The sequence below is a fragment of the Perognathus longimembris genome, chromosome 16 (assembly GCF_023159225.1).
Source record: "Perognathus longimembris pacificus isolate PPM17 chromosome 16, ASM2315922v1, whole genome shotgun sequence".
Taxonomy (NCBI): Eukaryota; Metazoa; Chordata; class Mammalia; order Rodentia; family Heteromyidae; genus Perognathus; species Perognathus longimembris.
This window is the reverse complement of record NC_063176.1, coordinates 20869555-20881854: the sequence shown is the minus strand read 5'-3', so window position 1 is coordinate 20881854 and position 12300 is coordinate 20869555. Positions and strand designations below refer to the sequence as shown.

Below are 12300 nucleotides of genomic sequence, written 5' to 3'. Positions count from 1 at the left end.
TTATATCCATTATTATAGCTAAAGGAATTCCATTTCTAATTGCAAGGCTGACATCTGGGTAGAGAGATTACCTTGTCATAGATTACCTTGTCATTGTCTAAAGGATCCTTCTGCACAAATGCCTGAACAAATTCTTCTGGCCCAATATAATTGAGCCTCTCCTAAGGAGAAAAACACCAACACCATCAACAATATTAAAGAAATAAAAAGGAATGGCTAGTCAACAACCTCTATTAACCTTTGGTACCACCCCTAATTCTAATGCAAATTAGAAAATATGCTCTAAGGATTTGTTTTTGATTGGGCGGGCAGTGATGCGGGGGCTTGGACTCAGATCCTGGGTACAGTCCCTTAGCTTTTTCACATAAGGCTGGCACTCGACCACTTGAGCCACAGCTCCACTTTCTCAGACTTTTCCGCTCATGTTGACTTCAAGTCAAAATACTTGGTTCCCAGCCTCCTGGGTGGCTAGGATTACAGGTATGAGCCACTGCACCCAGCTAAAAATAAACTTTAACCTCTAAACATTTTCATCATTCTAAGGGTCTGAATAGAGGCAATTTTCTAAGGTCAACATTCTAAAAGATAGATGACCGAGTGAACTATGGGAAAATCCATTAGAGGCAGAAGTTGTAGGAGCTCAGTAAGCTCTGCTTTTCAATCTTGTTTATTAATATCCGTTACAAGTTAAATTCCCAAATTATCAGAAGCATTCACGGTCAAATGCCTAAACAAACTCTGGTTTGGTTATTTTGTAGATCATCTCCCATTTGGATGATTAACAACTCCCTGATTACTGTTGGCAAATACATTTGCCAAAGCAAACCAAATGAGGTTCTAATGGGCAGTGCTGCTAACAGCCTTACCAGCTCTATGTGAGTCAGCTGCTGGGCCAACGTGTAAGGGTCGCTGCAGACCGTGATGATATCCCTCTGGATGGACTGTGGCTTGGTTTTAAGCACGGTGAGCCGATCTGTGGAGGTGGAGCTGATTTTGGCTAAAACTTCTTCATACTGGCTGAGTGTGGTGAGCTTTCGGATCAGACACTGTATCATCTGCTGGACATTCTTGCGGTAAGTCTGCTAGGAAATGCGGCGAGGGTTATTACACTCTACCTCTGCACATCCCTTTTCAGCTCTATATATCCTTAGAGACCAGATCATTCAATGCTTTCATCTCGATATTGGATGATCACCTTGATCCAGGGAAATTAGATGAGCTGAATCATCTTAAAAGAGACTCATATATACCTCAAGGCTCAAGGCTAGTGATCTACCACTTTGAGCCACAGCTCCACTTTCAATTTTCTCCTGGAAGTAAGAGTCTCACAAACTTTCCTGCCTGGATTCAAACCATGTCCTCAGATCTCAGCCTCCTGAGTAGCTACGATTACAGACATGAGGCACTGGCACCCTGCCATCTTGACTTTTAAGACACCTTTAAAATCAAAGAAATCACTTCCCAATAAGCAATGTCTTATGTATACCCAAGTATGCCCTTGGGTATGCTTATCATAATTTAAGGGATTATTTTTGTTTTTTTTTTGATCCAGAACTGGCAACAATCATCTTTCTTGGTAAATTAAGATGTCCATATTAGAAAAAAAAAGTACATAAGCAGACTTAAGGTAAACTGAGGCCTAAGGATAACAGCTCCAAAGGAGGATGCTCTGAGTGAGTCTACAGACACAGGGAGGCCCATGTTTACAACTTATTGTCTGAGGTACCAGAATGCCATCTGCTGGGATTGGCTAGGAGCACCAAAGTGGTGTCTACCTACAAGAACCATTCATTTTCCCCCACAGAAGCCCTTTTAACAGAACATATAACAAAACTCTTGACAGACCAAATTACAACACATGTGGAAATGGTTAATTCTCATGTTTGCAAGGATGCAAAGCATACACAGATATTTTTTCCTTTCCTTCTTCTCTACTGTTGATGTAAACTCCAGTGCTTTAACATGGCCCAGTAGATGACCTTCATTTTTCTCTACATCTTCAGATCACCTAAGTGTTAAAACAACTGAGCATTCAAGAAAATCTATCTTTCACTCAGCATGAAGGTCATCCATTTAGAAGGTGCTGTTTGGTAATGCCTATCTACCACTCAAGGAAATGTCTCTGTTGCATCTACCCCTTCTATTCTGGTAACACTGAGTTACATTAGACCTTCAGTATGTAAGATGTTTTCTTCAGTCTTCCATCCAAATGTCATAATAAATGCCCATGAGAGTTAGCACTACTTAAAATCATGCTAGTTCCCAATATATTACTCATGAGAGATGATAAGCATCTTTCTGAGGTACTGCAGTTACAGCACGTACCATCCACCATGAGTAGAAAACACATGCTTTCTGCAGCAAGGAGTTGCAGTTGCCCAATCATTACGGTCTGTTTACAAGAACAGCCCATGACTGTCATTACACTACTACTCCACTAAATGGAGTCTAGTGTGAATAGGGTATATATATTCTTTGCAAGTATAAGAAAACTTCTAAATTTCCTCCATATAAAAAATTTACTTGTTTCTCACAGAATAGTTTTTAAAAAGAAAAACCCAGGTCCAATCACATATCAGAGTACTGGGTAGCAGGCCAAAGAAGACACAACTGTCTACACTGTCTAGGCTGCTAAGACACATCACTGAGTGGAACACACTAAGGAAGCATACACACACTATATGCACTACTTGTGCAGTTGTGTGCATCTGTGCATGATTACATACACAGAAAGGGAGCTCTTGAAGGATATATTCCAAACTGGCAATCCTTTACTTTTAAGAGAGACATAAAATGGGTAGAACTGTAGAGTACTTTTGCATCTTGTAAGTTTATTTTTTTTAATATTTGCAACTTATTCTTGTACTGCTTGATTTATTATAAACAAAAAACTTAAACAGACACAATTTTTTTTGGATAACATAAGTCTGAGATGTGTAGAAAAGCCACAAAGAATCCATGTGAAAATATGTCATTTTTATCCCAAAAGCTATTCCATGCAAGTTATTCTTCCCTACACAAACTGCTCACTACTAAGAAATGACCTCACAGAAATGGTACCCTCGAGACGAGCAGAGAAACAATGAGCACAGGAAACAGCTGGCTGATGACAGCCTGCAGCCTGGGTTCGGCCCTACGAGATTCTGCCTGAAGTGGGTTGAGGTGCTCTCTAGGTACCATGACAGTAATGCTCCTCAGGTCAATGGGGCCAGAGCCACAACTGAGAAGCAATGCTCTCCTAGCGTGTCTGTCAAAAGGTTTCCCTTCTATAGTTAGGACCAGAATAATTTTTTGTGGGAATAAATAGAGAAATTGTACAGGCAAGTAACTAGTGAGAAATTCCACTAGAGTATAGGGGAAACGCTATTAGAATAACAACGTGTGCATATACACGCATAGGACACAAAGGAAAGCAAAGAGAAGGTGTATGGCTTCTTTTTTAAGTTTCCTAAGTACGCTTTGGAGAAATGATGGAGAATAACAGAAGGGATGACACTGATCAAGATGCATTATATTGTTAAACTAACATGTGGGATTGAAACCCCTTTGTACAACTGCTTAAAGTTGACTTAAAGAAATAGTTTCTTTCTTCCACTTGATTCCATTTATGAAATCAAGCTTTATGCTGCTGAGCACGCTTCCTTACCAAGTCATGAACTGCTAAATATGTACTTATTCTTTTTTATAACCTCAAATGCCAGGGATGGCAATTACCTGGCAAATAATGATAGAAGTTCCTATTATGAAGACTAGCCCCTTAAGGGAGAGAAAATTGCACTCTACTCACTATAGTCATTTGTCACGTAACTCAATCATTTGTTTCATTTCAGGTTTCTTGCAGGCAGGTCCTAATAAACCACTTCATTTGGGGCAAATCCCCAGGGGAGAAACAAATTATGTAGAACTGTCCTAGTAAATTCAGAAGAACCTGACTCAATTATATACGGTGCACACCTGCACACATTGACTGCCAAAAATAAAAATAAAAATCCTTGAAGTCATAGGCAAGAAGCAACAAGTCATAACTCAATTTTATGGTCCTTTTGGGAAGGGAAATAATGTTTTATCATTCATTCATTCATTCATTCCTTCCTCCACCTATCATTCATTCATTCACTCACTTATTCAAATATTACTTAGAGGCAGACAAGACTTAAGAATGCCATTTAAAAAAAAAAAAGAATGCCATTTTAGGGAAAGAGGGCATAGCATGAATCCCAATGAGAACAATTAAAAAGTAAATAATTGGAAATCACAAACAGCCATGAAGAAAAGGTAGTGACAGCCAAGACGGGGTGGTGTATGATGGTAGTTGGAGTGTGAGGTAGAGTTGGGAATTCCTTCTGAGAAAAAACACTTAAAAATATGACAGAAGAGGATCCTGTCAAACAAAGAAGTGAAGAAAGAACATCCATCACAGAAGTTTAGAGCTAAAAGGGACAGCAACAAAAGGCTGTTTTCAATGATTTACAGACATGAGAAAGGAGCAAGGCATTTAAGGAACCTGCCAAAGCACAGTCTGATTAAGCAACTGCTTAGTGTGGGCCTGATTTTTGAATTGTAGATAAAACCAGCCAAGAAACAGCCGTTGCTCACGAAACCATCCAGATGAAGGAAAGCACATCTCTCTCCACATACCCTCGTTCAGTCAAGTTCTCAGCTGGACCTGGCTTACCTTTTCCCCTCCTCCTCCCGTGCTCAAAGCCAACTATAAACTTCCCAAGTTCATTAAGAATGAGTTATTAACACCGTACTGACAAGAAGCCAGAGTCACATGACTGTTGCACCCTTTTTCTCAGTTCTACTCAACTTTTGAAGGGCTTGATTTTATGTTTGTGTTTTGTTAGTTTTGGTTTAGCTTTAAAAAAAAAAGTGAAAAGAGGGGGGAAAAAAAAAAGACCAGACCTCACCTGGTCACAGATAGTAATCATCTCCTTCTCTAACTTCCATGACACGAAGCCATGCATTTCACATTTTCAAACCATCAGATCTTATAATGAAATGGTGTGTGGGTATGCGTGCTAGTACTGGGTCTTGAAGTCAGGGCCTCCATATGTCTCATAGGTTTTCGGTGATTGTTAAGAGTCTCACATACTTCCCTACTCAGGCTGGCTTCAAACCACAATCCTCAGATCTCGGCATCTTGATCAGCTAAGATTACAAGTGTGAACCACTGGTACCCAAGAAGGTGATGGGCAGAGAAGACAGCTGACTTATAAAGTTGAGTAGTTACATACAACTGCCCTGAGGAAAAAAACTGACTGTAACTCAGGCCTCAGTGTTTACATAAGGAAAAGCCCCATGAAGTCACCAATCTTTTGATCAGTTTGTCATAAACCAAGGTCACTAAGCCAGAACGGACCCTGCTAAGTAACCCAAGAGTTAATACCACTAGCCTAAGATTTGCTGCATGGTGACACATCACTTTGGATCTACCTGAAGAGGACTGTAACAGGCAGAATTTGCAAAAGGACTCACTCAGCCTGACAAAAAGAATGGCTGTCTTGAGCACCTAGGTTCAATGTAATGTAATCATAGTAATCACGAAAGAGTTAATTCTCCTTTCATAAACAGAACATCATGAAGGAAATTCAGATACACGTTTTCTAGGTGCTAACTATATATCATTTTATTCTGATTTCTTTTTTAAGTTGGAGAAAGGGCACTACAGTGTATTCACCATTATCAAAAGAGATCAGTGTGCTTTGCAGCATACTTCTGAAAGAATGAGTTCTATTGGAAGTTATACATGATGGCAAAATGTATTTTCAGATAAAGCAAGACATCACTACAGTTGGCAAATGCTTTGTCTATCTTTTGTCCCCCTACAAGAAAATATACCTGTTACCCCTAAACTATATTTTGCCCAAAGGCAAACAGAAAGGTGTTGAGTTTGTAGAAAATAATTCAGCCCCGTTTCCTGTCTAAGCTGTTCTGGAAATACTGGTAACCTATATTAAAATTCAAGTTGCTAACTTCCTCACTATCGGCTACTCTATCTTCTTGTTTCCAGAAACTTAGCAGCAACACAGAAACAACAAAGACATCCTTTCCAAACAAGCCTCAGCATAGAAAATCAGCCCTCTTGGGCCTACTTCAGAGATGATAACTCTGACTTTGTCACAACTAGTTCAAACCTATCAAAAGTTCAGTCGAGGTAAGTGATATTTATGGAATATTATCCAAGACTTACTTTCAATCTCCACCTACACTAGCCTGAAATCACGTACCTTTAAATCCACTTCCAGCACTAGAGGACTTTGTCTTCTCCTCTTCAAACGGATTACCTTTGTGAATATACACTCTGGTCAATGGCTTCTGTTTTACCAAGGAATATCTGGGGTCAATGCTATCAAGAGTCTTGCAAACAAACAAACATGGCACTATTTCCTTGTATATGAGATTCTTCATAAGAAAGTGTTGGTATTTTTATTTTTTGTTGCGTGGTTTCAATCTTAGCACCACAAAAGCCTCAAGTTTAAATTATTTTCATTTAGTGCTCTGAAGAATTAGTATGCTTTTCTTTCTCTCACAATGAAAAGTGATTGTACTTCCTTTTATCCGAAAATTAAACTCAAGTCTTAACAGTCCTTTCCAGTCCTACTGGCTCTCCACACTGACATATTTGTTTCCTCCTTTCCTGAACTGGATCATCTATTTATATTTATGATTTATTAAGACTACTAATAAATTGTTATATTAATATTCTACTGACTTTATGCATTGTAATGCTTATTTTTTTATTAATTAAATTTTGTTGAAAAGGTGTTGTGCAAAAGGGATACAGTTACATAATAAGGTGGTGAATACATTTCTTGTGATATCTTACACCCTTGTTTTTCTTTCCCTTCCCTAGATCGGGAAGGCATATATACAATACCCAGTGTACCAAAATCATATACAGTAACCACGTAGCTTACGCCAAAGGAGATTCACCTAGAACTTTAAATGTAACGTCAACAATAGAATCCTCCTGTGTCCTTCGTAATGCTTATTAATGTCATATGTGTAATGGTATCAATCCTTTCAGAAAGAAATTAGTATATATGTAAAATAAAACCAAAACATTCTTGCAACTTGAATCCTGTGCATGAATTGACATGAACATAGCCCTCAACAAATCATATAAAACTTCAGGCCACATTTCGTTGAAGTGAGATGGAATAATCATTGGTTTGCTATGCCCAATCAGCCAACATGCTATTGCAGAAGGCTTTCCCAAAGGTAAAGCAGAAAAGAAGTTCTGAGGTACTCAGATATAATTTGTTACCATTTCCCACCCAGGCTATTCTGTCAATTTTGAGGGCTGTGCAAAATTCAAGTTACCAACCTCCTCGCCACTAGCTATTCTGTGAGCCAGATCTTTTAAGTTCCTCATCATCCTTTCATCCCGAAAATCATAAGGAAATGTTTCAGTCCATTCTGTCAAGAGTTGAAGAATTTTGGGTGCAATTTTTCTCATCTGGTTCTAGGAAGAAAAGGCAAATGCAATTCAGTGATATTTGTCAACACACACTACATCAAGTAAGTAAGTCTTTTGAGGTTGAAGAAGCAGCTGTTGTCCTCCCCTATATCAATACCAAGTATAATTAATTTCGGGCAGGATCTAATACATTCAATTTGTATGATGTACTTTATTAATTTTTAGAGTGCAAACCCAGGGCCTTGTGCATGCTAGAGAAATGTACTACCACTGAGCGAGATGGCTCCAGCCCATACTGTGCTCTTTCAACAGTTCCCAGTTTCCTATGTATAGTCATGTGACCATTTACAGAGGAGGTAAGCCAGGATCCCTTAATGAATTTCACAATCTAAGCCGTAGAGTTAGCACATATAACAAAGCTCAAAATGCTTCCTTACCTTATCACTATCAGGGTCACTTAGCCTCTGGTGCTCAATGCATAAGTGGCAAACTTTGGCCATGAGCTCATAAGGATGCATAAATAACCGGGAACTGAGTAGGAAGGTAAATATGTATGTCCTCTGTGACAAAAGAAAAAAGACATGGTTGACGCTTTCTCTCTGAATTAATAGATCTCCTATACATACTGCATCTCATTTCATTAACTTCTCTTGATCAAAGTTCATATACAATTTCAAAAGTACCACCTACACATGTAACAACACGATATAAATTTTCTCTTTACCTTTGGCTCTATCATTTCCCTTAAACCATTAAAAAAAAAAACAGACTTCCAGCACAAATTTAGTACCAGAAATTATTCAGAGAATATTTTCACATCCATCCTCAGAAAACTAGGCTACAAGGACACATTTCTCCCTGTACTAAAGAAGAATGAAATTCAGCCCAGAGAGAGAAATCCCACTTAAATACACAATCCAGAGAAAATCTGATTATGTGACCAAATATTATGGTATCTCGATGGAAACAAACAAACAAAAAAAACCTGAAACAACAAAAAAGAAAGAAAACCCCCCTTGTCCCACCTACATTTAGCCAAGAATCCCCATGTGTTCACGTGGCACACTTAAGCATTTGTGGTAGAACAGCTGAAGAAGGACTTGTAAGTAACTAATTTCCATGAGGGCCAAGCAATTCAATAAAGCACAATATAACACTATATACTTCAGACTCTCGGTGTAAAGAGAAATTCCATGGGTTGTTCCCTCACCCCATCCCCCAGGCGCCTTTAGTGGCTCATAAACGTTTACAGGGCTGAACAAGGGGTTCCTTTTACTTCTGATTACTGGTTTTCCCTGTGTGGCAGCATGTTTGAAACTACCATGTAACAAATCACACACAGAGAGATAACTTAGTAAGGAGCATTATGTTGACTTACCATGGCAAGCACAAACTAACCTTTGCATGCCAAGGTTATTATTATATTTACAAAAATTCATGAAGATGGTCTCTAGATATTTTCAAGAAATGGCCATCGATAACCAGCTGTTTAATAAACCTTGTTGTCCTACTAAACTGAATTCCACCAAATTAGTACTGTAGCACACAAGAAAAATCAGCTGGTACAGAAAGAAAAACCTGTGTTTAATTCCAGATGCTGGAGGTGAGACTGAGTAAATATTCAACTGTGAAATTTTAGTTTTCTCCCCTATCCTGTTTTTGACTTCCCCTAAGGATTGGGATAATATGTAACAAATTTTTTAGATTACAAAGTGTCAGTCTACAAACTCAGTTATCAAAGCAAACCAGAAACAAATCTCATCTGACAATGGACAGACAAATCACTGCACCTGGAGTTTAAATCTTCTCTTCAGTGTACCTTCCCTACCTAGCTATACTCATCCTTCTCCACATAAGTGATGGGAATGGAAATAAAAAAAAGACATTAACTAACATACACTAAAAACACTGAATATTCTCTGGCGTTCTGATTTAAAGACCGAAGTATACACACAGATCAACCCTACATATACTTTATTCCAGTGGTACCTCATCTGAAAAAATCAAAACCTTCAGTGGAGACTATCAAAAGGTGACATACCCATACTTGATTTGAACTCAAAGCATTCGACCACTGATGTGTAGTTTCTTACTCAGAAAATTCTTAGCAACCTGAGTATAATTCCACAGTACCCATACTCCTGCATACTATATTATACTTTGCTCCATGATAAAGGTGGCCTTCAGAGGATGAGGAATACTTACATCTGGATAGTAATCCACATTAGGTACTAAGTGCTGGATAAGAGCTTCCAGAGACCCAGAAAGGAGATTGTTGTCATGGTAATACAGCCCTCCACAGCTGTCCTCTGCAGACTGATAGAGGTTTCGGTTGTAACCACTGCTGTCAAACATTGCTGAAAAGGGAGGAGTCTGAGGCATACTTTCCTAAAATAAATAAAAGAAGAAAACATGGTGTCAGCAATACACAATATGAAAAGGGAAATAAGCCCTAACAGAATAAGCTCTAAGAGTAATGAACAGACAGTTACAAAATATCAGAACTCGCCCAAAACCAAGTTGTTCTTCAAATATTACATGTATACAGGCTGTTAAGTATTGAAACATGGATACTGGATCTCACTGGCGCCATTTTGGAAACATGGTGGGTGATGGGGAATTGGATCTAACTGGCACCATCTTGGCTTCTTGGCAAATTAAGGTAGAGTCCCACCACCAAGTAATAGGTGTGCCTGAATTCCTAGAGGCAAGGGCAGGGTCTAGGACAATAGGTTACTGGATCTGCCAGACCTAAACCATGAACTCTCAAAGGGCAAGCTCCCTGAAACCCTGCCCCTTCCTTCATCATGATCTTGTTTAGGCCCTGACCAACTCAGCTGCCACTTTGTGCCAACCCTCGAGTCTCCTGAGTCTCCTCAGGTCTCCATAGCATCCCTCTTCCAACTTTCCATTAGAGTTGATCTGTTCTTTCTTTGTTCTCCTACCCTCCTGGGCTCAGTTTTCTAACAGTATGAAATATATTCAAGGCTGTAAGTGTTTTGGGTACATCTGTCTGCTTACTGTCACTGGCTTTCTAATAGACTGCAGATTTCACCTTTCAAAATGTGGCTTCTCTATATCACACGATCAAATTCCCATATAACAGTATCGATCTCATTCAGCTAAATATAAAATGCATAGATAAGGTGGATCTCTGGATGCCATGGTTGTACAACACTTCTCGGATTGCTTGATCCCATGAAGTCAAGGATTCCTTCAGATTTTGCTGGGAAGAACTAAATAAACGGAAGAGATAACTGACTAGGACTGGATATACAGGGAGAAAACCAAAACTGAAGCTGAGGAAACTAACTTACAAAAAAGACCTAGAATTAAAGCACTGTGTGTGTGTGTGTTTGTGTGTGTGTGATTCTTGCATGTATCAAGAGATGTAATACCGTCTCCCCAGCTCTTTAGAAGCTCAGATGCTGCTGATTTTCTCCCCTTTGTGTCAAATTCTTGGAAAGTAGAAAAGAGGAATGTAAACTTCCCAGTAAACATGCAAGCTGAGAAGGCACCTGACATGGGAACAAGGAGTGCTGTGACAGTTCTGAGATAAGTTGCTCCTCTCCATCTGTGTGCTGTGCAGCTCACAAAGCCCTTGTCAGAGAGTGCTCAGGGGAGGCCAGAGGCTGCTAAGTTATTACTTGGATTCCTGGGGACAGAGCTGGTTCTGAGAACAGACTTGGGTTTCTGGCAGCTTGTGTGCACAATGGAGGCATTCAAAAGTTGTGGAGGCTGGGGGGTTCAGAAAGCAAACAATGAGGGGAAGCCAAACTTCAGGACTGACATGGACACAACCAGGGCTAATCTTTCTTTCCAAGATGCCAAAGGATATTTGCATCCAAATGGAGGAAGGGGGAGAGAGCTGTCTTAGAAGTCACAGTCTTTACTCCACTAGCATCAGTTCCAGCTACCATTATGGAGGGCACACAGCTCACAACATGCACACGTGCCTCCACAAGACGTGGCCAAGGGTGCTCTGTTAGGAAGACACACTTGCCTAGAAAGCCAAACTGGCAGGTGAAAATAGCACTTAAAAAAAAGTAGATAGAAGGGTTGGAGGCATACTTCAGTTGGTAGAACCCCCACCAATGAGCAAAAGCAGCCCTAAGTACCAAGTTTAAGTTCTGGTCTTAGAACAAGAAAAGAGAGAATAGAAAAGAAAAAGTAAATAGAAAAAAAAAGAGGTTCAACTTTGTGTTTTCCATCTAAAAGAAACAAACAAACAATAAACCAAAACACAGCTGAAAGAGAACTTGAAAGAGCTCTGTGAAAATTTTGCCACAACTGGGAAGAAAGTGATTGCTGAGAATCACTCCAGGGGGATTTGTCCCTATTCGGTTCATTGGTACCTACCTCTAACTTAGGGTCAGGAACTATATATTATGGGTTGGAATGGTAACACATACTCAGCTCAACTCCCTGGGTGGGAAGCTCTCACATCTAGGGACCATATTAAGTAAGTAACTCAATGTTATGTTTTATAAATCCATGAACAAAGGAAATTTCTTGAAACTGAACATTTTTTATGAGCACAACTCATGTGTAATATAATTGTTATACTTGAGTTGTCCTTGGTAGGAGGTAAAAGAGACAATCAACCCTTGACATGAGAAATCTAGAGTGTTCTGAACCTTGGAGACCAGGACCTAATGAGAGGTATATCTACTACTTTCTTCTGATGGTATCTGAAATTGGTTGCCTGTGGCTTAAATTTTCCATGGTTACAATCACACAGTATCCTTTACACACCAGAGACGAAGATGAAGGTGAAGGATATTTCCTGTTAGAAATCACTACTTTTACTTGATAGTACCCCTTATTTCTTGCTATTGGTACTAATCTAACAAAGTGCCTTTGGGATATGGTTAATC

At 39.4% G+C, this 12300-nt stretch overlaps 1 protein-coding gene across 4 annotated transcripts in view; it reads right to left on the bottom strand.

Moving 5' to 3' along the window:
- The window catches only part of Rasgef1b (RasGEF domain family member 1B), a 35558-nt gene that overhangs the window by 13718 nt on the left and 9540 nt on the right, over positions 1-12300 (bottom strand). For 3 of the 4 annotated variants that reach the window (XR_007213538.1, XM_048364191.1, XM_048364190.1), the window contains exons 2-6: positions 9629-9811; positions 7861-7983; positions 7331-7468; positions 867-1082; positions 87-161 (exon numbers count right to left, since the gene is read on the bottom strand). Coding sequence is in view for 3 of the 4 variants with exons in the window: in XM_048364191.1 (XP_048220148.1) it covers positions 87-161; positions 867-1082; positions 7331-7468; positions 7861-7983; positions 9629-9805 (729 nt within the window). In the remaining variant the exon portion in view is untranslated. The remainder of the gene's footprint in view (positions 1-86; positions 162-866; positions 1083-7330; positions 7469-7860; positions 7984-9628; positions 9812-12300) is intronic. The other variant, XM_048364192.1, reaches the window with a different exon arrangement.